The 24,527-nt window shown below is 46.2% G+C and overlaps 1 protein-coding gene across 5 annotated transcripts in view; it reads left to right on the top strand.

The window, feature by feature from the left end:
- The first annotated feature begins 1,045 nt into the window (after nucleotides 1–1,045).
- The window catches only part of LOC138304411 (uncharacterized), a 41,715-nt gene continuing 18,233 nt past the window's right edge, over nucleotides 1,046–24,527 (top strand). Inside the window, exons 1-2 of one of the 5 annotated variants that reach the window (XR_011205567.1) lie at nucleotides 1,046–1,407; nucleotides 20,372–20,747. Coding sequence is in view for 3 of the 5 variants with exons in the window: in XM_069244436.1 (XP_069100537.1) it covers nucleotides 1,096–1,407 (312 nt within the window). In the remaining 2 variants the exon portion in view is untranslated. Of the gene's footprint in view, nucleotides 1,408–20,371; nucleotides 20,748–24,527 lie in introns of those variants that run through there. The other 4 variants (XR_011205565.1, XM_069244436.1, XM_069244445.1 and 1 more) reach the window with 4 other exon arrangements.

Raw genomic sequence — 24,527 nt, 5'->3', positions numbered from 1 at the left:
GCTGTGGTTGCCCTCTGTCTTCCTTTTGATGTTGTACAGTGCCTTTGGACAACGGTAGCACTTCATAAAACCCAAACGAAAAATAAATAAATACGTTCTCCGGTACCGATTGGTTCAGGATAATAGTTGCAGATATGCAATGTACTGTTTTGTGTTGTGTATTGTACACTTGGTGGTTTCGCATTGAGCTCTCTTTGGCGGTGAATGTTGTTTGATGATACGTGTTGTTTGTCTCCCTGGGAGCTCCGGCTAGGACATGGGGGTATGTGACAGGCTGCATGATCGGGATGTGTTGTCTGTTCGGTGCGATAGGATGTTTGCTGCTGGGTTTTGTTTGATGGTCTCTGTTGTTTGGTGTTGTCAGTTCTTTACGTTTTTTTCCAGTTGTTGGGGAGTGCCTGGTGTTTGGTGCAGTGTGTTCATCGAAGCTGTCCTTTGATTCGTGTTATGATGTTTATGGAGCACTTACTTGTTTCATCTATCTGCTTCTTGCTGTCTGTTTATTGTGATATGTTTGGTCCTCTGCTGTTAGATTATGCATGTTGCTTGGTGATGAATATGGTTTGATGCAAGGTGATGCATTGTAAAGTTAAGGCTCACATTTGCCAGTGGTTTTTTGTTCTTATTTTTTTTTTTTCTTTTAGCATATCGTTTGTTCAGAATTAACAATGTAAAAAGTTTATTGGTGGTGTGTTAGTACTATTTTTAGCTTGTCTGCGTTTTAGTTTGGTACACTATAGTGTTTAGTTTTGTGGGTTTGCTTCGTGTATTTTGTTTGATCTGCTGTTTAGTGCAGGATGCTGTCGGTACAGTGTGTGCTTTGTTGTGTTTTGGTGATGTTTGGTGCTCATGGCTGTGTTTTTGGCTGCTGTCTGATGCTTTACGCTGTTCGTACTGTGCTGGTTTGGTGCAGTGAGCTGTTTCTGCTGGTATAGTGCAGTGTGTGATTTGTTGCTGGGCGCACTCTGTTGTTTAGTGCTCTGGAGGCTCGGGCTGGGAGTTGTGGCTCTGCAGCAGGGTAGTCGGGGAGACTGTTTAGTGTATGTTGAGTATCTGCCTGTGCCCTGCACGGCTGTCAGCAGTGACAGATCCCAGATGCAGCCGCTACTGTATTGTGAGATTGAGTTTCCAGCAGAAAACGCTCTGCCTGGCTTAATGTCTCCAAAACCCCTTTTGCAGATAGTGCAGGTCACTTCGCCGCAGCAGACATGGGAGGCTCGAGAGGAGATAAGCTGCCTCTTCGCGTCCCAGTCCCGGACCGGTGGAGCCCGTCGGTGTGTGCGTCTGAGGAGGGGCTGTGTGGGGCTGCTGCCCGGCTCTGCTGCCCGGATTCCGCCTCCCGGCCTGTGCCGCAGCCTGGGATCTTCCCGCGCACCGGCCGGACAGGAGCGGCGCACCTCAGGCGCGGTAAGTGAGCCTGGGAGCTCGTGAGGGGTCACGATAATCTCGATAATCCTCCTCGGCGTGGAGGGTCGCTGTGGCCTCGAGGGCGGAGAGGCTTTTGGTTGGGGAAGAGGAGGGCGCTGCCGCGTGTGCCCCGCTCTGACAACCGCAGTCGGCTCCTCCCTCTGGCTCAGGACCCTCGGCATCCGGCACCCCTAGTTCGAACCTCCTTTTGAGAATGTAGGGGTGACTGGTATGTCTGCCATACATAACTTGGTGATATGTATCTATATCTCCAGCGAGTAGGGTCAGGGGCGTCGACTGGAATGGGCGGCTGCTCCACGGGCCCTCTCGGCCACTGAGGCCCCGGTGATTCCGATCTGATGAGACCAAAGAAAGGCCTATAACATACTTCTTAATCCAAAGGACTGGGGAAATTCACAACACCCCGGGAGCCCTGTGAACTGCGAGACGGGGAGGTCGAGGTGCATAACCTGCCGTGCCCCTTACTGGGGGGACTCCCCAACCCAAGACGGTGCCAACACAATATCTAGTCCCAAGACACAATTCTTCTGTCTTCAAACACACGTCACCCCAAGAAAGGGGTTAGGCACATCCCACCACCACTTCTCTGCCTAGCCAGGTCTGGGGTAACGGCTGTTGCAGTCAGTAGAACTAGGCTCAGCCGCCTTAAGACAACAGCGCCTAGGTCGGTAAAGTCGTATTCTGCCTGAAAAGGAGCTTTCAATCCTGCTAGAAAGCGCGGGTATTTGGTGATGATGGGCTAGGACTGGGCAGCCAAAAGGCACACTGAGAGAGAGAAACGGGGGCACTCGGAGGAAGGGGGCCGCTTTAGGTAGCTCCCTGAGACTTCTCAGCAGAGAGGCGGTTCCCGCGCGAAGCCGCTAACTGCGACTTTCGGACAGACGTGTTTCCACAAATGTCACTGTGTATTGGACAAAGCAGCAGGTACATTAACAGGCAAATACTTACAGGCTATGCAATATGTGGAAATTCGACTTTTGTAACAAAGCAGGCACGCATTTTGCTACCAAGTAGGGCCAAAATGAAAGGAGCACCAATTTCGAAATTATGAAATTTGGGACTGCTGCGTACCCCTGGAGCGAGATGAGGGGAGGCTCTATCATATGTCCAGATCATTGGTTCGGTATAGTAAAGAGGGTGATGTCATTCAAAGCTATAACACTAGGCTTGCAAGGAACGTTCACGCAGACCCTCGTTTTCTAAGGTTCCAGCGCTTATTTTGTCCAAACTATTGAACGTTGGTAGGACATTTTCAGTCGCCCAGTAATGGCGACAAAGTGCGATTTTTAGAGAAAATAATACATTTATACCCTAGGCGAAACATTGGTTTGGTTTAATCATTACATAATCCATTCACCTCCCTTCCATGTTTTAAGTGTTGCAAATCTTCGTTATTTTGCCATTTTCAGACAATACACAGAAACGCGCTGGCATTTGTGTTTTTCTATCAATATATTAATCTACCTTCCTCTTTTACAGTTATTGCACCCAGAAGCGTTTAATAGAGGTCTAGTTTACTGAGCGGACACACGCGAGAAACGCCAGCTAGCCCATATTGAAGGCCCCAATTACCCGTGGCAGAGACGGGGTTGCGGATTGCCCCCACTCACCGACTGATGCTCTGGCAATTATGAGGCAGTTTAGAGCAGCTTCACTGCTCGCCCGGCGGCAGCATCAGCGCTTTAAGTATGCGGCAAGGGAAAGCGCTCTTATGCGGTGCTCTTGCCCTGCGAGGTCAAAGCTTAGATTTCTCCTGACTACGAAAAAAGCAGAGGGAAGGAGCCGGGAGACAGTGCGAGATTTAGGTTCTATCTAGGGTGTCCAGGAGTCCTGGTTTCTCACCACCTGTCCCGCCAGATTCTGTCAAATTTGGCTTATGTCCCGGTTTTTAGAGAGGGTCGACAGAAGACCGCATGAGGCACATTTGTATGTGTTCCAAAGCATGGTTAGTTAGCAGATGTTAGAAGAAGGCAATTTACTTACAGGTATGATACTGAGTTTAAAATGACATTTTGTGTATTTTCTTAATACCTATTCCGTGTTTCTGCGTTGATAAGCGCTGTCATTCTGTGGGGTTTGGTTGCCGTAAAATGTTAGTCCTTCTTCTATTTTTGTGAAATGTCCCGATTTTTGTTTTTTAAAATCTGGTCACCCCAGTTCTGTCACCCCTTCGCGTACGCACCCCACCTTCTCCTAACACCCACAGAGGGAGTCCTTTGTGGAGAGGCGGCCCTGAAAGTTGCAGCGACCATGACTACATTTTAGCGGAGCGCATAATGAAGTTAAGAAACATCGTAAATTTCTGTTTCTCCCGCCATTTTTTATCTATACTTCCCAGTGGTATTGAAAGCACCGCGACGCCCCTTGTGTTCGTGAGACTGGCGCTATATCAAAAACTGATTGAATGAATAAATAAATAAAACAATAGTTCCTCGCTCATACAGTTGGCCTAACGGTTTCTCGAAAATCAATCTTAATCCCCCGCTGAATGTAAACCCGGCCTCCACTCCCGGTTTTGGAGCTCACAGTTTGAGCGGTTTCACAAAAGGGCCCCGGTTGTAAACACTACCTCCAACGTGAAGACAAATCACAGAGCCTCATACGCCAACCCGACGCTTGGCGACTGCCAAAAGGAAGATTTTGCGGTAGAAAAAGGGCGGAAAATAGTATTTGCCCATTGGTTTGGCATAAGAATAGAAAAAAAGAAAGATAATAACACGTTGGGAATTGTTGCTGTATCTTGGAAGTGCGGCAGCCCAAGGCTTACTGGGCACATTGGTCAACGTGTCCTGCAGGAAGTGTGGGCACCGTCCCAATTCAGGAGAAATGCAACCTTAAGCCTCAAGCAATGTCACGTGGAATTGGACGTCTGCTCATGTGCAGACACTGGCACGAGGCGGTTCTCTAGCCTGTTTAAGTCTCCCCTGTTTTTTGAGAGCACTCTGCCTCCTTCGGAGGATGACCGTAGCACTCCCTTCCCGGCCCTCCCTCAAGTGATGCCGTTTTTTGCGAGAGCGAGTAGTATAGGTGGAAATAAGTGGGTGAACAACAGCGCAGACACCGGGCAGTAGGGCAAATGGAGTCAACCGCAGAGTGGAAGAGAGCCAGCAGAGCCCGCAGACAGTGGGCACCGTGGGACCATAAACACGGACATGCTGACCCGGCGAGCCGCCGCACTCCCTCTCCTTTCTAGGATTGATGATATTATCCTGGGGGCAGCACCTGCCCACTTCCGCCCTGAAGCACCATACCCTGAGATCTGCGCCGGATCCATCCCTTCCTCTCGGGGCAACGCACCATGAGGACATCCTCTGCTCCATCCCTTCCTCTCAGGGTCAGCTTCCTTCGCTGCCCCTCACACCCTTAGAGCAGCACTTAATTCATCCCTTCCTGGGGCAAAGTGCCCTGAGAGCAGCACCTGCTGCATCCCTTCCTCCCAGGCGTAAAATACCCTGATAGCATCGTCTGGGTTATCTCTTGCTCCCAGATGCAAAGTACTCCGAGATCTGGTCCTCTTAGGCGCAGAGTACACAGAGAGCAGTGCCTAATGTATCCCTTCCTCCTAGTTCATCCCTTCCTCCAAGACACAAAGTACCCTGGCAGCAGCGCCTGCCTGCTTCATCCCTTCCTCCCAGGCGCAAAGTACTGTGATAGCAGCGCCTGGTTCACCCCTTCCTCCGAGGCCCAAAGTACCCTGGAGAAGGGCCTAATTCACCCCCTGCTCCCAGGCGCAGAGCACACCGAGAGCCGCGCTTAGTTCATCCCTTCCTCCCAGACTCAAAGTACCCTGACAGCAGCGCCTGCCTGCTTCATCCCTTCCTCCCAGGCGCAAAGTACTGTGACAGCAGTGCCTGATTCACCCCTTCCTTCGAGCCCCAAAGTACCCTGAGAGCAGGGCCTGATTTACCCCCTCCTCCCAGGCGCAGAGTACACCGAAAGCGGCTCCTGGTTCAGCCCATCCTCCGAGGCACAAAGTACCCTGAGTGGAGCGCATGGTGCTCAACTCACCAAAATGCCAGGAACAGGGGATGCGACATCCCACACCATGTAACTGTTACTTTCACTCACACACTCATCTTACACATACACCACACACGCACACATTAACAAATACACACACTGTCTCTCAAATAAACACAAGCAACATACATTTTAAAGCACGTTTTGCACAGCAGAGCTGAAAGGAAGAGAGAGTTAAGTGTACTCCATTTTTATTAGAATAACAGTGAACAATACACTATTTAGAGTAATGAAAAAATAACAGTAAACAAGAAAAGTAGACCCCAAACGACGTCCACGAGGACGAGCTGCCCCTTTTTTTCTTGCCACTGCTTTTGCTACCTCTAAGGCCAGAGGACGCAAAGCCAGTGCAGGGGCTCCAAGGGTCGCAGCTGCGACTGCGGCACCCCTAAATGACATCCATGGAGCATCGCCCAGTTCCTTCCTTCTTCCGAGGCGCAGAGTACCCTTAGATCAGCGCCTAGTTCCTTCCTTCCTCCGAGGCGCTAAGCACTCTGAGAGCAGCGCCTGGGTCCTTCTCTTAGGGAAACACACCCTGAAGGCAGCGCCTAGTTGGTTCCCTTCTTCCTCCGAAGCGCGAAGCACCCCGAGAGCAGCGCCTGGGTCCTTCTCTTAGGGAAACACACCCTGAGGGCAGCGCCTAGTTGATTCCCTTCCTCTGAAGCGCGAAGCACCCTGAGAGCAGCGCCGGGTTTATTCCTTCCTCCCAGAACACACACCCCGAGAGCGGCGTTTGCTACATCCCAGGCAGCAGGGACAGGCCATGCCTGGTGACCTGTCTGCCCCCGGGGCCTCCCAGCAACTGCGGACCTCCCAAGTGGCCCAGTGTCCAGCCCGGGCCCTGAACTGTGTCTTGCCTCCCATTAGCGGTGCCAGGTCTCCTGGAGCCGCCCGTCCGGGGCTAGGGAGCCGTGTCCTCACTCAGCCCCGGGCACAGCAACAGGCCACTTAGAGCCAGTAACTAGCTACCCAGCGCACCACGCAGACGGCGACTTACCGCAGCGTAACGAGCTGTCAGGGAGAGATCATTGGGGAGCGATAACAATATTGTCTTTCTTTGTGTTTTACCCACCAGCACCGCCTGCTCAGGCTCTCGGAATAAGAGTGGCCGTGTAAACCGAAACAAAGGCCTCCGAAGCAGCCGGCAGCGCCGCTCTCAAGCCCGAGTCCCATCCACGGGCCGAGATGCGCCACGTCTTTTTCGGCGAAGACGAGTATACAAATATTTATTCTATTTATTGCGTATTATTGGTTGGTAACCACCTTATAAACATGACAATATTCAAGCGTTACAAAATGAAATATTAAGAGAACAATATATAATATTCATTAGGGTACCTGGCAAGCAATACGATGATCAAAATATTTTATCAATTGAACGATTCAAGTACATCTAAGCCCCGTCAGACTTAAACGCCCCTGCTATGACTTCTAAATGTTGATGTGAGTCCGAGAGCACCCGTGCGCACATTATACACACACAAAGCGCAAGCACGCAGCAGCCGAGACACAAACGGGAAGATGAAGACACACGTGCTGAAGTAGACGCACACTGATGCCGGACACAGACACACAAGTTCAGATTACCACACACACATGCGCAGATGCTCGCGTTGCGCATGCACAACAGTGTGCTTTCTATTGACAACACACTTTGGGTGACATATTTGAATCTAATATAGGGGTCGTGATTAAAAGGCAGTGCTACCACCCCTTAAGAGCACATGCTGGTTCCGGCTGCAAATAGCGCAAACGACAGGCCATAGAAGCCCTGACAGTTCTCTGGCTTTGGGCGGGAGATGATCCTTCGCACAAAGCCCAAGAGCATTGAGAAAGAACAGGTCTGTACTTAAAACAACAGGGAACTACCTAGAGGTTCCAGCGTGTTCCTGACATTGCGCATAATTTATGCGGCACGCAAAGCTTGCGAGCTGCGGCTTTAAAAACAGAACAGTGTAGCTGTGGATGTTACTCTTTCAAGTACTTGCATAATTTATGCGGCACACAAAGCTTGTGAGCTGCGGTTTTAAAAATAGCACAGTCGTGTATCTGTGGATGTTACACTCAAGTACTTGCATAATTTATGCGGCACACAAATCTTGCGAGCTGCGGTTTTAAAAATAGCACAGCCGTGTAGCTGTGGGTGTTACTCTTTTAAATATCTGCTAAATTAATGCGTAACTCTATGCCTGCGAGTCTTGGTTTTAAAAATAAAATAACCCTGTTATGCAGCACACCAAGCTTCCGAACTCTGGTTTTAAAAATAAAACAACCCTGTTCAGCACCCCAAGCTTGCGAATTATGTTTTTAGAAAAATAAATATCCTGCAGCTGTTACTTCTGCAAAGAGTTTGATCATTTCTATCGGTACTGTTGAGTAGTTGTTTTAACTAATAAAATAATGCTGAAACGGGAAATGTTACTCAAGCCACTGAAATATTTTCTCACTGTTAACAGCACTGTAAACTTCAAGGAAATGGTTTTGAAAAACAGTAGAACCCTGCAGGGATTGCTTCATCAAAACGTGAATTATATGTGCCGTATGCGTGATTTAAATATATAAAAGCCCTGTGGATGCATGTTGCACTTTCAAATATTTTCAGAAGTTAATCTATATGTGTGACGATCATTTTTAAAAATAGAACAATCTATCTGTCGGTGTTTCTCTTTTCAAAACTATCGCAATTTATCAGTTACTCAATAGATTAGCTTCATTAATTCAAAATTGTTGTGTTTGTAGATGTTACTCTGTCAAAGATTTGTACAATGTATCTATTACTCGAGGGACTGACTGTAACAATAAAAGTATGCAATACCTTTAAAAAAAATAACTCTATGTTTGTGACGATCATATTTAAAAAACAGAAAAATCTAACTGTAGTTGTTAATCTTTTAAAGATTAGCAAAATGTATCTATTACTCAAGGGATTGGCTTTAACAATAAAAGTATGCAATACCTGTATAGGTTAACCTTTTAAAAAACATAAATTAATCTATAATTGTAACGATTATCTTTGAAAATAGAACAATCTAACTGTGTTAATCTTTTAAAGATCAGCGCAATTCATCTATTACTCGGGGGACTGGCTTCAATAATAAAAGAAGGTTGTAGGTGTAGATGTTGCTCTGTCAAAGATTAGCAGAATTTATATATTGCTCCAAAATGATCGGGTTAACAATAAAAAATGCTATAGCTGTTGATGTTACTTTAAAGTTTGCAAAGATTAGCACAGTGTATCGATTACTATGGAAACTGGTTTCAACAATAAAATAATGTTAGAGCTGTAGATGTTACTTTAATCTTTGTCAAAGATTAGCACAATGTATCCATTACTAGGGAAATTGGTTTCAACAATAAAATAACGCTATAGCTGTAGATGTTACTCTTTTCCGTATGTTTATGATGCAAACAAAACAGTAAGGCTGCGCAGTGTTTTTTAAAGTGGAAGAATACTGCAGCTATAGATATTACTCTTTCAAAAACCTGTATAATTTTTGGGGCACTCCAAAATTGCCAGAATGTGGATTAACACTTTTGAAGTATTGCATACTTTATTAATCGTAATTTTGGGGCACTTCCCATAGTTTATGAAGCGTAGTTTCTGGGACACTCTAAAATGTCGAGTTGTATTTAATAATAAAATAGAAGAATCCTGTAGCATACATGATATTCCATTCTAGATTTGCAGAATGTATGGGGCACTCTTGCCACCTTGTGGTTGTAAGAATGAAAGTATCCTATAACTGCAGATGTTACTCCTTCGAAGATTTGCAAAAAATTCATGACATCTTAAATGTGCGAAGTGCGGTTTAAAAAACAGAAGAATGTTGTGTCTGGAGATGTTAATCTTTCAAAGGTTTACACAATGCGTGCTGCGTGGCAAGCTTTGCAAGCACTTGGTTTTAAACTAGGGTAATCCTGTAGCTGCAGAAGGTACTATTTCAAATATTATTTGCAGAGTTTGTGTGCCACTTGTGAATCTGATAATAGGATAAAGTAGTTATCGCTGTTGCTCCACGACTTGCATAATGATGTATGTAATACTTTATGGTTGCAAGGTGTTTTGGGAAAAAATAAAGTTCTCCTGTAGCGGTAGATGTCCCTTTTTGAATTATATGCATAATTTATGATGCCCTCTAAGCTTGCCAGTATGAGTTTTTTTTTTTTACATAAAACAGTCCTCTAGCTGTAGATTGTATCATTTCAAATATCCACATAATTTATTTCAATTATTTATTTTTAAGCCCTCTAGAATTGCCAGCGTGTGGTTGTAAAATTGGAGCAATCTTTTTCTTGTAAATGTTACTTTTGGGGATTTGCATAATTTATGCAGCACTATGCGCCTGGGCGTGGTTTTAAATATATGGAAGTCATGCTGCTGTTACTGTTTCATAGATTTGCATGATTTATGCCAATCGTGGGGATCTGAAGATAGGTTAAAGCAGCTGTAGCTGCTACCCCAAGCTTTGCACGCAGTGTGCAGCGCTGTACGATCGTGTACAGGCGCTTTTACAAACAGAAGACTCACGTAGTATGCACTGAACACTGCAGGTTAGAAAGCAATCTTGGGTGTCAAGCAGTACGTATGAGGCGCGCTGAGGTGGGGGAGGGGGTGTGCTATGTGTCCCTGATCACCCGGAACCAACAAGTGCACCGGTGCAGTGACGCGTTCACCCATCGTCCTGCTGTCACCTTAGCTAATTTCCGGGTCCGACCTAGAGTTTCGCAGCAGCACTACAGCCGCCATTACTAGCTTCTACTTATGTTGGTTTTTGCAGTTAAATACGCAACAATCATTTCGAGGCGGATTTAAACTCTGTGTGTTTTTTACCTCCCTGAATATAATCCATATTTAAAAGCGGTTTATTGCTAACTGACCAGTGGAGAAGACAAGCTGCCCCCGCCTTTGTGCCATAGAACAAGAAAGCTGGTCTAGGCACTATTTTGACTGTCAGCGGTGGGCGGGGGAGAGGGATGATAGCGCCTAATTGTTCCTCATAAATGGGAAAGGCTGGAGAGAGACTACTTCCTGTGACGGACTGTGACAGAGACACTCCTGTCGGCCAAGGAGAGGCTATGACAGAGTGGCTGCCTCTGTGACAGAGAGGCTCTGTCTCTGAAGGCGGGGCTGCTCTCTGTGACAGAGAGGCTCTGTCTCTGATGGAGGGGCTCCTGTCTCTGACGAAGAGGTTCCTTTCTATGACACGGGGCTCCTGTCTCTGATGGAGGGGCTTCTGTATATGTCGGAGAGGCTCCTGTCAATAAACCGGGGGAGGTAAGACGGAAGACTCGACTCTTTCTGGGACTCAGTGACTCCTGTTTGTGAAGGAGAGCCTTCTGCTTGTGACAGAGGAAGGCTACTGTCAGTGACGAAGAAGGTGCAGTCTGTGTGAGAGAGATCCTGCAGTCTGTGACGGAGAGGCTGCAGTCTGTCACGGAGAGGATGCGACTGTCAGTGACTTCTGTTTGTGAAGGAGAGCCTTCTGCTTGTGGCAGAGGAAGGCTACTGTCAGTGACGAGTGGCTGTGGTCTGATGGAGCGATTGCTGGTGAGTGGTGTTTGGTGGTAGGAGGCCTCGGCGATACCCGGCCATATGACTAAGGGCTTGTCCTTGCTAGGAAGGATATTGTCTGTGATGAAGAGGCTGCAGTCTCTGAGAGAGAGGCTGCAGTCTGTGTGAGAGAGGTTGCAGTCTGTGACGGGAGGCCTACAGTCTGTGACGAGAGGCTGCAGTCTGTGACAGGGGGCCACAGTCTGTGAGGGAGAGGCTGCATTCTGCGACGAGAGGCTGCAGTCTGTGACAGGGGACCACAGTCTGACGGAGAGGCTGCAGTCTGTGAGAGAGAGAGGCTGCAGTCTGTAACAGGGGGCCACAGTCTGTGACGGAGAGGCTGCAGACTGTGACAGGGGGCCACAGTCTGTGAGGGAGAGGCTGCATTCTGCGACGAGAGACTGCAGTCTGTGACAGAGGGCCACCATCTGTGACGGACAGGCTTCAGTCTGTGAGAGAAAGGATGCAGTTTGTGACGGGGAGCCTACAGTCTGTGATGGAGAGGCTGCGCTCTGTGAGAGAGAGGCTGCAGTCTGTGAGGGAGAGGCTGCAGTCTGTGAGAGAGAGGCTGCAGTCTGTGACGGGGGCCTACGGTTTGTGACGGAGAGGCTGCGCTCTGTGAGAGAGAGGCTGCAGTGTGTGACAGGGGACCACAGTCTGTGACGGAGAGGCTGCAGTCTTTGACAGGGGGCCTCAGACTGTGACGGAGAGGCTGCATTCTGCGACGAGAGGCTGCAGTCTGTGACAGGAGACCACAGTCTGTGACGGAGAGGCTGCAGTCTGTGAGAGAGAGAGGCTGCAGTCTGTAACAGGGGGACACAGTCTGTGACGGAGAGGCTGCAGTCTGCTAGAGAGAGGCTGCAGTCTGTAACAGGGGACCACAGTCTGTGACGGAGAAGCTGCAGTCTGTGAAAGGGGGCCACAGTCTGTGAGGGAGAGGCTGCATTCTGCGACGAGAGACTGTGGTCTGTGACAGGGGACCACAGTCTGTGAGAGAGAGGCTGGAGTCTGTGAGAGAGAGGCTGCAGTCTGTAACAGGGGGCCACAGTCTGTGACAGAGAGGCTGTAGACTGTGACAGGGGGCCACAGTCTGTGAGGGAGAGGCTGCATTCTGCGACGAGAGACTGCAGTCTGTGACAGAGGGCCACCATCTGTGACGGACAGGCTTCAGTCTGTGAGAGAAAGGATGCAGTTTGTGACGGGGATCCTACAGTCTGTGATGGAGAGGCTGCGCTCTGTGAGAGAGAGGCTGCAGTGTGTGACAGGGGACCACAGTCTGTGAGGGAGAGGCTGCAGTCTTTGACAGGGGGCCACAGTCTGTGACGGAGAGGCTGCAGTCTGTGAGAGAGAGGCTGCAGTGTGTGACAGGGGAGCACAGTCTGTGACAGAGAGACTGCGCTATGTGATGGTCCTCAGACTGCGGCCTGCATGCTGACCAGCTTAACTACCGCCAGCCACACCGGTGAAGCTATTTGTTTAGCTACAGAGTCTTTATTACTCGATAACTCGGGTTGTTGGTGAAAATGGGATCTGAATCACGACAGAAACATTTGAGAAAATCCCAGGGCACAATTGTGGAAAGCCTGGGTATTAGGGCCAGCCTTTAGGACGAGCCACGGCTCCCAGTGTTACGCTAATAGACGTGTTATTTTTAGTAAATGTCTGGGAGGGCTGACACCAGGTGACCTCTGACTTATCTGAACCCATTCTGCAGCATTTCAAGGCAGAGCCTGCGCTCAGGGAGGCACCATGCGCTGTTTTGTCGATTGCATAGAGTGTGTCCGCGTGTGCAGCGCCATACTTACCATTGAGGCGCTTTGATTGCCTTATATTTAAAAGCAGCCTGTTAATAACTCAATACGATTTGCTGCAGTTTGCCACAGATCTTTGAAATACTACGAGAGAGATTAATCTTCCTGTGTAAACAAATCTCATTTTCGGCTCACAACTTTATATTAACATTTGTTTAGAAGAAACGACATGAAACACATACCAAAAGGGGGAAGATAACTAAAGAAAAATACATAAAAGTCCATAGCCAGATGAGACAAAAACAAAATCAGACGACCAACATCACGAGGCACTGGGCAGAGGAAAAAGTAAAACAACACATCCTCAGAGCGCTCCATGCCGACCTCTTATGTTTAAATCACCTACAGCCATATTTCCGTCCGAAATGTTTGCCCATTGGCTCAAAGTTGTTGACGATCTGTCATAATGCACTTAATGGATGATTGTTAATTTACTGTGATAGCAAAGCAGGTGGGATGAAAAGTAATTGAGGTAACGTATTTGAGGCCACAGAAAACGAAAAGAACTCATGTACGTGTTTGTGTGCGCGTGTTTTGTAAAATACCACATAGTTTATATATATCACCAGAACCCTTAGATCGCGGTATCAGATCACATTACAAGTCTTACTTAAAATGTACTTTTATCACGTTTAATTTTGCTTGGACAAAATGTTTTTTGTTTGTAATAGACAAACTTTTATTGCAAACATTTAATAAACTGCATCACAATACAGTTAGGTTGTCTATAGTAACCAGAAGAGATTAGTTTTCACTATGGAGTTCTGAAGTTGGGGGTTTCCAAAAGTACGCTGTGCTTTGTCACAAAACACAGTCTATCTGTGGAGGTTGGACATTGTTGAAGCTGCCATCTTCGAGGTACAGCAACTAACCGGACCTAGTAGCAGTTAGAATGTTTGGTCAAGCTTTTCATTCTTAGAGGGAGTGACGATTAATGAAAAGGACAGCGGGAAATCTTAGAATAATGCTTTGGGTCCGTCTTCATCTAAATGCACTGTCATGCGCGGAGTCTAAGCAGCTGAAGGGTCGGAAACCAGAGTGAGACGAGGCCTCCCATTGGATAAAATCCATATTTCACAAGAATGATGTAATGTCTGCTGAAATAGCATAATGTACCTGTGGAATAATATTAGAAGCCACTTATTTTTATGGCGAAAAGCAGGCTTCTTTGAAATCAATGTTTTCAATGCAATGAAAGCGGCCACACATGCAAGATAGATCGATAGATAGGTAGATAGATAGATAGATAGATAGATAGATAGATAGATAGATAGATAGATAGATAGATTGATTGCATGTGTTGTGTCTATGGGAGAGGTCTTCCACAGTGAGGGTCAAAGGCAGTGTTATGGTTGTGTAGCTCACAATAACAGGCACACCCCAGACTTTATTTTGGATTGTAATTGCTCCTGCCACTGCGTACCCGTCTCTCCAGGTGCCAAAGAAGCCCTCTTCGTGATGGCCTCCAGCACACTTCCTGACCTATTCCTAATGGCATTTTAGGGTATCTGAAGTGATACTCCTGTAGTACCCTTTTACATACCCTTGCTTGCCTCTTTGAATCACCCTCAAGAGTATCGTGCCCTTTTTTGTTGTGCCCTTTTGAACGTTTACTAACAGGTAGTTGATTGTTTTGGTACCGATTGACGAAGGCATGTAAGTGTATTGAAAGGGTACTTCTGCAGTATTATGCAAAGTACTCTTAAATGCTCTCGTAAATTAGCCCCTTCATCTATGTTAGTGAGTGCTCAAAATGTGGTGGTGGGAAGGAGGAAACAGCAATACTGCATTCCTTAATGCAAAACCATAAAAGCACGCACGTGCATGCGCACTAAAAATCAAACTGATCTACTCTTCATAGCACACACCCCTCACTGGTACGCCTGGAAGAACCAATGTGCACATCTCTCAGTGGTACACCTGAATAAACCTATGTGCGTACACACACCTCTAAGTGGTACACCCGAATGAACCTATGTGAGCACGAACACCTCTCAGTGGTACACCTGAATGAACCTATGTGAGCACGCACACCTCTCTGTGGTACACCCCAATGAACCTATGTGAGCACGCACACCTTTCGGTGGTACACCTGAATGAACCTATGTGGGCGCCACACCTCTCAGTGGTACACCTGAATGAACCATGGTGCGCGCCACATCTCTCAGTGGTACACCTGAATGAACCTATGTGCGCGCCACACCTCTCAGTGGTACACCTGAATGAACCTATGTGCGCGCCACACCTCTCAGTGGTACACCTGAATGAACCTAGGTGCGCGCCACACCTCTCAGTGGTACACCTGAATGAACCTATGTGCGCGCCACATCTCTCAGTGGTACACCTGAATGAACCTATGTGCGCGCCACACCTCTCAGTGGTACACCTGAATGAACCTATGTGCGCGCGCACCTACCTCTCAGCGGTACACTTGAACGAACCCGTGTGCGCGCTCGCACTCTCAGTAGAAAACATGAATGAACCATTGTGGGCGCGCACGCACAGTCACCACGAATATAAAATCGTATGAACCTAGGCGCGCGAGGGCAAGCAAGCACAGGCATTAACGAACGTCCACATTCAGACACCATTAAATCTGCCTCCCACAAAGCATGGCATTGTTAGTTCCCTGTATGAAAATTGCTGAGATATTTGTAGTGCTATTGTGATGCTACAACTACTCGCCACACAACTGCACTCATCATATTACTGCAACCATTTGCTTTTGCAAATGTCACAATATTTTTCCTCTACTCATTAAAATATCACCATAAAATGCGATTGGCCCGAAGTGGATTTTATCAGTTTATACATAAATCACTCAATCAAGTTTGTGGGGGGGTTGGGTTAGGTGCGCAGACGCTACGAACTTAACCGTTTCCTAGCTTGTGCAGATCACCGACACCCGTACATTCCGACCTGGAAGGTTCCAACGAAAATCACATTGCACGTGTGTGGCACCCACCTCAGCCTCACACGTTAGCTTCTATTCGCTTTCTCGTAAATCACAGGTTCCACAGGCTAAGAACCGGAAGCAAAAATACTGCCAGCCTTCATCTCTGGACCGGCAGCTTTATATTGCAAGACCTACAGCGAGCTAGCTGTCGACGTGCGAGGCCCACACCGCGATAGGGAGGGGATCCTGTATGGAATGCTTCGATTTTTTGTTTTGTTAATCACAACTGCTTTCTGCCGATGTATTGAGATGTCATTTCGTGCGCATTTTTCTGTACTTAAGTAAAAGATGTGTGTTACACGAGACTAATACACTTTTAAGCACGTTTCCTTCAGACGCTTCTTTTCCTCGCAAGGGGCTTGGCTATTTTTGTCCCTCTCGGAATCCGCCTCTTGCTTTGAAGAGGTCCCTGTGTCGAAGCAGCTCCAGTGGAGATACGCTGTCACTGCCCCTGGCTTGTCAAGAGGACTGATGGGGGGATCTGAGCCTGTCAGGCAAAGCCGTGTCTTTTAGAGATGGAACCGTTCGCTGTTCTCTTTCTTCCTGCCTCCCTCTCCTATACATCGTGTTTTCTTTTTTTAGAGAAGTTTATTTACTCAGGCCTTACTACAGGAACAAGTGAAACCCTAAACCACGCCGACTGCCGTGTGAGTGTTACGGAGGCCGTATGAGCGTTATGGAGGTCTCGGCGCCCGTTCGACATCCTGTGATTCCGGGCAAATCCCTAAAACTCCCCCGTCTAAAAATAATGAAAAAAAGAACAACGTGAACATATATATTGTAACTACTGTTCATATAAAGACTCCAATACCTTTAGGTCAAGTTCGTGCTGTATAAAACTGCAAAAAATAATACTAAAAATAAAATAAAAACATAGCTAAGCAAAATCTGCCTTTCATCCTTCCGAGGTGGGTACATGTAAATTGTGCACTATCTGTTATTTGCAGGCCCCGTGAGGACGCGCGGTATAAAGCGCAATGCCATATCATGTTATTTTTCTCAAATCGATACCTATTCGTAGATTACATTTCAATTGATGACCAACATCACTGAAGTTAATGGAGCTGGGGACCTTTCCTCTGTGAAGGAGAGCAGCCGATGTGTGCTGTCTCTCTAATGCCTCCCTCTGAAGGTAGAAGGCCTGTCTGCGGTTCATAAACGCATGCACGAGCTGAAATACAGCTTGTTTCTCGTTTTTTTCCACTTTGTGTAAGGACTTCGAACAAAACAGTTTACACGTAGGGAAATCCGATTAAAGGGGCCTGCGCTCAGCGTTGATCTCCAGATCGCCCTGGAAAGCCATTCATTATGTCTGCGGCTAATCTGCATCTCTGTGGCCTGAGATCACTCGCAGCCGCTCCGTTTCCGTGTAAACGAGCTGGTTAGTCAGATCCTGGCATGAGCTTGGGACAGCCTCTATAAAGTAATCGAAGCAAACCCAGAAAGTGGAGCAACAGAGCTCCATTACAAGAAGTGAGGAACGGGACTAGCTAGCTTTTTATAGCGCTTCGTACCTACTTCTGCAGTTTCTAAGCTCTGTGTTACAACACTTGCCATCACCTCCCACCAAACCCCGGCTGTTCGTTGGTGAGGAACATGCATTTATAACAGAACCAGGTCTACAAGTTTCATTATTCGGTTTTAGTGGAAGGTAGGGAAATAACAGGAAATACAACAGAGAAAGGAGACACCGATCCAAACTTGTTTAAGTTCTTCGGAGACACGTTGAGTTTAGTCGAATGTGCGAACGATGTGCGATGTGGGTTAAGCAATAAGGAGTCTTGGGAACACATATTTCAATATTGTGGAAATTTATTATGGTGCTTGAAAAACCAACTGAACAGATTATTCCACCAACCAGCCATCCAGCAGGTGTTGTTTTGTAAAATGTATCTAAGGGAGGTGGGGATTTGTGGCTCGTCTTTCTGACGTCCAGCTACCCACAGGCTGCCTTTCTGTAACAAACCTGTTTGTTGACCTTTTAGGAAGAATATCCCCGGACAGAGGCCCTTGGTTAAACAGCATCTCAGGTTTGGACTATACAAAAGCGCTGCCAAGTTATACTGGTCTCGGGACTTGGCACTGAGGTTATGAATTCCTATCCGGGCTCATTTTGCCGAAGTGATTTACGATAATAATTCACAAGGCTGAGGTCATTCACGGGGTGAGCAGAGACTGTAGTTCGTATGCCGTTAAAAGGATGTAGGGGCGGCTAAAAAGCCTGTCGCAGTGTCAGTAGATGCTGCTCTTGGGTACGCTTAACAAGGCGGACTCTTTTTGAATTCATCTTACGGAAATCACGGGTCGCCTAAAAAAATAGTTTTATGTACTCCAGAGTCACTTTAACAAAATCCTAGAACTAAACCACGTCGTTAGTACAGACTAGCTGCGCAAGAAGAATTCAGTTAAAATTTAGTTTGTGTTTAAACGTGAGTAAACCTTGCATGTGAAGTAGCCAGCATGTTGCTGATCTTTGTTTCTCGAAGAGCACTTTGGCCTTTGATCCAAGCGGTCTAGGCTGCTTCAATTGATTGCAGCATTTGTCACACACGAGTGCCCTCTTGTGTCCATCTTAGGCCCTTACAAGCTCTTGGGACCCTGGCAAAGCGTCAAGCACTGGCTTCATTTAGGATTGAAAATGTCAAGCGAGCACGACTGTTTTGTCGAATGCGGTAATTGTTAAAAAATCAAAACATTGAAACATATCGACGTATGTTGCTCTTCCACCTAGCAATTTTGATTAATGTGTCACACTCTATATATAAATCGAACGCTTACATTAATTTTTAGGTTTTGCTGTTTGGTTGCAAAAGACCTATTGTGGGCTTACCAAAAACGTACATTTGGTAAGAAATGGCCAATTGCATGTTAATCTAATTTGCTTGCTTCTCATGTGATGGCTTGCCTTCATCTCATTGTGTTTGTCTCTCCTTTTGAGCATAGGTTCTTTTCTCTACTTTTAATTGGTTGACTTGAATCCCTTCACTGCTTCCTTTTAAAGTACAGTTTTTTCCTTCTTTGTTAAACACCCTGTGAGAGTTCCCTTCTCAGTTCTCAACCTCCTGTTATTTCCCACCAAATACACACTTTCTGACTTCCTGATGTTCTTTACCTCCTGTTGTGCTCACTCTCTCTTGTGACCTCTCCCCCAGCCCACACTCTGGCCCTCATTACGACCCTGGCGGTCTCACCGCTGACAGGCCGGCAGTGAAGACCGCCACATTATGAGTGTGGCGGTTTGGCCTCTTCCAAACTGCCACATCCCCACTGCTACCGGCAGGGTGGTAGGACAGCTCGGTCGGAGGACAGCACCTCCAGGCTGGCTGTCCACTGACGACTGTCTGCGGTATAATGAGTCAGCTTTCCGCCAAGGTTTCCGCAGCCGTAGCACCTCCACAAAAACTCTGGCGGGAAGGCTGCCAGAGACAGGAAATTCCTTTCCTGTCGCCGGCAGATGACTCCTCCAATCCCTACCAGCAACTACAATACCCCCTTCTATGTCAGCATGCCCTACCTCTTCAATGTCAGCACCTCCTCCCCCACCCCCTTCCATGTCAGCGCCCCCTTCCCGCATACACGCGCACACACACCCACACGCACTCTGCATTCACCAACAGTTACATACACGCATTTACCAACACGCATGCATACACTCATTCACTCACACGCATACATACGCTCTCACTCACACACTCATTCACTCACACCAACAGACACACATTCACACAAACATTCCAACACACACTCACTTCAATAATCATACACGCATTCAAACACCCATACACACATGCATACACACACGCATTCAAGCACCCATACACACATTCATACACGCATTCAAACACCCATACACACATGCATTCATACAGGCATTCAAACACCCATACACACATGCATTCCTACATGCATACACACTTAGATTCACACATGTAGACAACATCCACTCACACATGTGCACACAACACCCCCCACCCTCCCACTCCCATCCCCTACCGGACAATCCACTTACCTTGTCCGGTGAGGAGGTCGCCCGCCAGGGAACGGGAACCGGCGCTTCCACCACCGGTAGCTCCCTGCCATCAGGACACCACCATGCCGTATTACTGCTCATAATACAGCAGGCGGAGTCCTTTTGGTGTGGCGTTGATGCAGTGGAAGCGCCTCTGCGCCGCCCACCGCCAGCACGACTGCTGGAGGATTTCCACCCAAATTGTGGCAAAAATCCTTCAGTGCTCGTAATATGGTGGTCTGATGACCGCTAGCACTGGCGGTCTTCTGGCACCCACGGCTTCATCATAATGAGGGCCTCTGGGTTGCTTTCTCACTTTTGTGCTGCTTCCTTTCTCTCGTGTGCTTCTATGCTTTATGTTGCTCACTCCTTTGTGTGCGAAAGATTCAGGAAGAGCATCGTGCTTGCCTAGCACTTTCTAATATTATGCACTTTCTTTTTTTTCAATGGGAAAAAAAACATTTATAATTATTAAAAAAAGCACCAAAACTATTCTATTTTGAATCTGTTCATTCTTGGTAATTATTTGTCTACGTTTCTGATTTACATCTAAAGTTCACTATGTACTGATACACAAAGGGTGTTTTATTTCTCAGACAGTGTCATTTCTACGTGTGCTCCGCCTTACCTCGCTACATGGATTTGTACATCAAACAATGACGATAACGTGGTTACTTTGCTGAAACCTGACACGACGACATGGGAGCTGACATGTTTTTACCAATTCAGCCATTCACGCTTCAGCAGTTGATAAATGAATGCTTCTGAATTGGAGCTCAACAACGACCAGTCTTTAAAGTTGCATAAGGTTTGTACTTCTGGACATTGCAATGTTTGTGCAATAGAAAGTGCAGCCCTTTCATTCTTCAAGAAGGGCCAGTCATCAATGGATTTTTGCTCCCAGTTATTGACATTGGCACGCAGTGTATTTCTATATCGGAATTCTTCCAGTGTATTTTAGTTGTAAAATAAAGTCAGTACTGTCCATGTGCTTGTACTGTCTGTCTGCTGGGACTGCACATGTGGTCTTTTTGCTGACTTCCACGGCACATACTTCTGACATACCACCCATAAATATGTAACTCATACATCAATATTTTAGACATGTCGAACTAAAAAAGAAAACTGCATACCTTCCCAGTTTTTAGGTTTTGCCTACTAGTACAAGCTGTCTGGTTGTGAAAAACATAATATGGGCTTACCAAAAACACAGGGCCAGATATACAAATAGAAATCAGTGGAGGCAGCTGCAAATCTCAATGGGGGGGGGGGGGCAGAGAGAGGGATAGGGGAGGGGAGGCAGTTGGGGGATAAATAAAACAAAATAAAAAGAAAAACTTTTTCCCATCGTCACTGCCACCACCTCCACCTCCTGCTGCGTTGCTCCTCTGGTCTTCTTGTGGTGTCCCACCAAATGCTGGGACACCAGCACAGGCTCCCCAGCAATCCTAGCACTACTTACATGCAAAACATAGCATGCAAGCAGTGTCAGGATTGGTCTAAGTGGCTCGGAGTGCCACTCTGACACAAGTCTGGGGTCTGGGCTGTTTTCCCGGGCCAGCTGTGTATACAGCCGGGCTGGAGAAACCTAAGAGCGCTTGTTTGTTTGGCCGGTCTCAGATGGCCGGCCAAACACACATGCACACTTAGTACACTCTCCCCTCTTCCAACCTCCCACAGCCCAGCCCCGCGCTACCCTTAGCACACTACTGTCTGAGCCAGCAGATGAAAGATAAAACAATAATTAAATATAATTTTATCTTTCATCTCCTGGCCTAGCCAGAGGGGCAACGCTCCTTCGTCATTGTGAAGGAGCAACTCCTGGTAGAAATAACGATTTCAAAACAATGATTTTATCCGAATTGCTATTAAAAAATCATGATTCCTTATGTATGAAACTTTTTGTTTCATACTTGCGATTCGTAGTAGGTCACAGATCAACCTACCTCATGAATATTAATGAGGTAGGGCAGTTTACGACCCATTAGGAAAGCCTGCTATCACAAGGATGGTGGGCTACTGAGGTCAACATACCATCATGTATGTGATTGCTTCTGGAGAAAGTTTTTTTTCATTTTTTTGTTGAAGTGCAACCCATTTTCCTTATAGGGAAATGAGATGCATTTCACAAATAAAAAAATGAAATATTTTGTTTTCGTTTTTTAAGAGCAGGTCGTGGTCCATGGGTCCACTGCCTGGTCTTAAAAATGGTCTTCCAACATTCACAAGGGGGAAGGGGTCCCATGGGGGTCCCTTCCAATTTGCAAATGCAGTATCACCAACTTTAAGTTTGTGGTAAAATGTCAAGGTTTTGCGACCGTATTTCTGTCGCAAAACCTTGGTACATAACACTGGAGATCTCTATATGGAAAGAACACCTTCAACATGCCCTTCCAAATAGCGATTCCTACATCCAAACTGTGATTCTGAAGAGTCGCAGTTTGGATGTTTGTACATTTGGAAAAGCATTTATGGCATGGCCAAACAGCTTGATTTTGCGAATCAGGCCATTTGTGATGGCAAAAATGCTTTGTACATATGGCCTCACCTATTGCTTACCGTTGATTGGCTTTATTCTCACTCTCATTTGGTTGCTATCTATTCAATGGGTCACCTTCCCTTTCTTTTGTTTGTCCCTCTCCTGGAGCATAGCATCATTACCAGCCTTTTCACTGGATGGCTTGTACCCTTCCCATGTTCATGTTTAGAGAACTACTTTTTTCTATTTATTTCAGCATTCCACGAGGGTGCATGTGTTGTCTAGATCTCTCCCTCTTGTGCTGCTTTCTCTCATCTGCTTCTCCCCCATGCTTCATGTACTCTCTTCATTATATGCTCTTTTCCTTCCTCACTTGTCTTGATTTTAATTTTATCCCATCACATTGCTTGCCCACACTCATCCCTTTGTTGGTCTCCCACCACTAATTGACAGTTAAATATTTTGTTGGTGCACTTTTTTGGAGGATCCAGCAGCTGCCTCTTGCTGCTGTGCACTCTGCTACATCAAAAGTGCCTTTGGAAACTGAGCATTTCTTTTCTTACAAAAATGTGATTGTCCCAACTGATGAATTGGCAATTTGAAAAATGTGTAAAATGTGTCACACACTGTATTATGGAGAGGGAAACTGCTGTGATTATGTTGAATGCATTCTCTGACTTCTTTTTCTCTCTTTTGACCCCAGCACTTATTTTTCATCCCTACATCAATATGTGCACTGTGTTTCTGGTCTTGACATATATTCTGTTCTCTCATTCATTGTATCGCTTTCCTCGAATATATCCAACTATCCACTAATGTCAGTCCATCTCTCTCCCTCTTTCCATTCCTCCCTCCCTAAGAGGTGTGGCCAAAGAAGCATAACTAGGATTCCTTTTCAATAGGTATGGTTCATAAATGTAGGTGTGTGGCTTAAAACCTGAACTAAAATCCTCTGCTTCTCAAAGTGTGCCACCTGGCCAGTATTAGGATGCCTCTTTTAGTTTTCTGTTATCACATCCAAGCGTACAACAGCAAAAATACACCTAAAGCAAGCCAAACCTACTTGGAGCTATTCACAAAGGTGACTTACACATGTGAGCAATTTACACACCTAATTTACTCTCATACTTTTGAGTAACTTGACTACTTTTGAATATTCACTAAAATTCACTATAATTCGACTCTAAAGTTACTCAAAAGTGCAGACTTACATGTCCCCCCCTGAAAAAAGGGCGTAAGTTATGATAGCTAGAAAAGAAGCAGCATTAAGTCCAGTACCCACATTCCCAACCACTGATTCTATAGCACTCTCTTATAGAAAATAATGGAGGTAGGGTCTTAAAATAAAACCCTGAAGGAAATAATATAAAATTAAATTATTTAAAATAATTGCAAAATATAAATAAATATAAGTTAATGCACCTGCATAAGATTCTTGTCGGTCTTCCTCATTGCTGTCTTTTCACTTTGTCCTTCTGTATGTATTTTCTCGTGTCACCTCACCTTCAGCTATACCATTTGTCTCTGCCTCCTCACCTGTAAACACACAGTTTCCAATTAATTTGCCTTTTAAATCTTTCAACAGCTGTCTGTATCCTCTGGACTTTCATATACACTGGTAATTACATTTGGCCCATATGTGACCGTAGCTGCGTGCACTCTGTGGAGAGGCCGAGGACTGGACACGCATGCAGACTGAAAACATTTATGATCCACTGGGAGCCATTTTGAGAATCTCAAGCTGCCTCAGCCTGGTCCCATAAGCACTCAATCGTTAGGAACATCTACTGAGAACTTGAACTCACCCAGACACCTAGAGGTGACTCAGTTCACACTAAGCACTATACAAGATTACTATGTGCATGAAAACGGTCAGAAACACAACATCTTGAAAAACAATTATTCACACTGAATGCAAAATGAAGTAAAACTTGTGAACTGTAAGTAAAGATTGCAGTGTTGTTGTTGACATGGATTGCCTTAACAGTTTTTGCAGTCACTGTGGAAGAACCAATCTACAGGCCCAGTAGTTCCTCTTTCAGTGTTAGTTTTGAATTATTGCGGGCTTGTGATTTCGCAGGACCCTCCCGCTTAAAGCCCTGCATCTGTTCAAACACCCCCACACCCATTAAATCCATCCACCTATTCCCAATCCACTCTCCCATCTATACTGCTGTCCATTCATTCACACATCTAGTCATCTATTAATCATATCCATTCTTCATCAACTCTTTCGATCTATCCATCCATTTCCAATCGTTCATTCATCTATC

The sequence above is a fragment of the Pleurodeles waltl genome, chromosome 1_2 (genome assembly GCF_031143425.1).
Source record: "Pleurodeles waltl isolate 20211129_DDA chromosome 1_2, aPleWal1.hap1.20221129, whole genome shotgun sequence".
In the NCBI taxonomy this organism is placed as follows: Eukaryota; Metazoa; Chordata; class Amphibia; order Caudata; family Salamandridae; genus Pleurodeles; species Pleurodeles waltl.
Note: the sequence above shows the minus strand (reverse complement) of the source record. Positions and strands in the feature narration are given on the sequence as shown.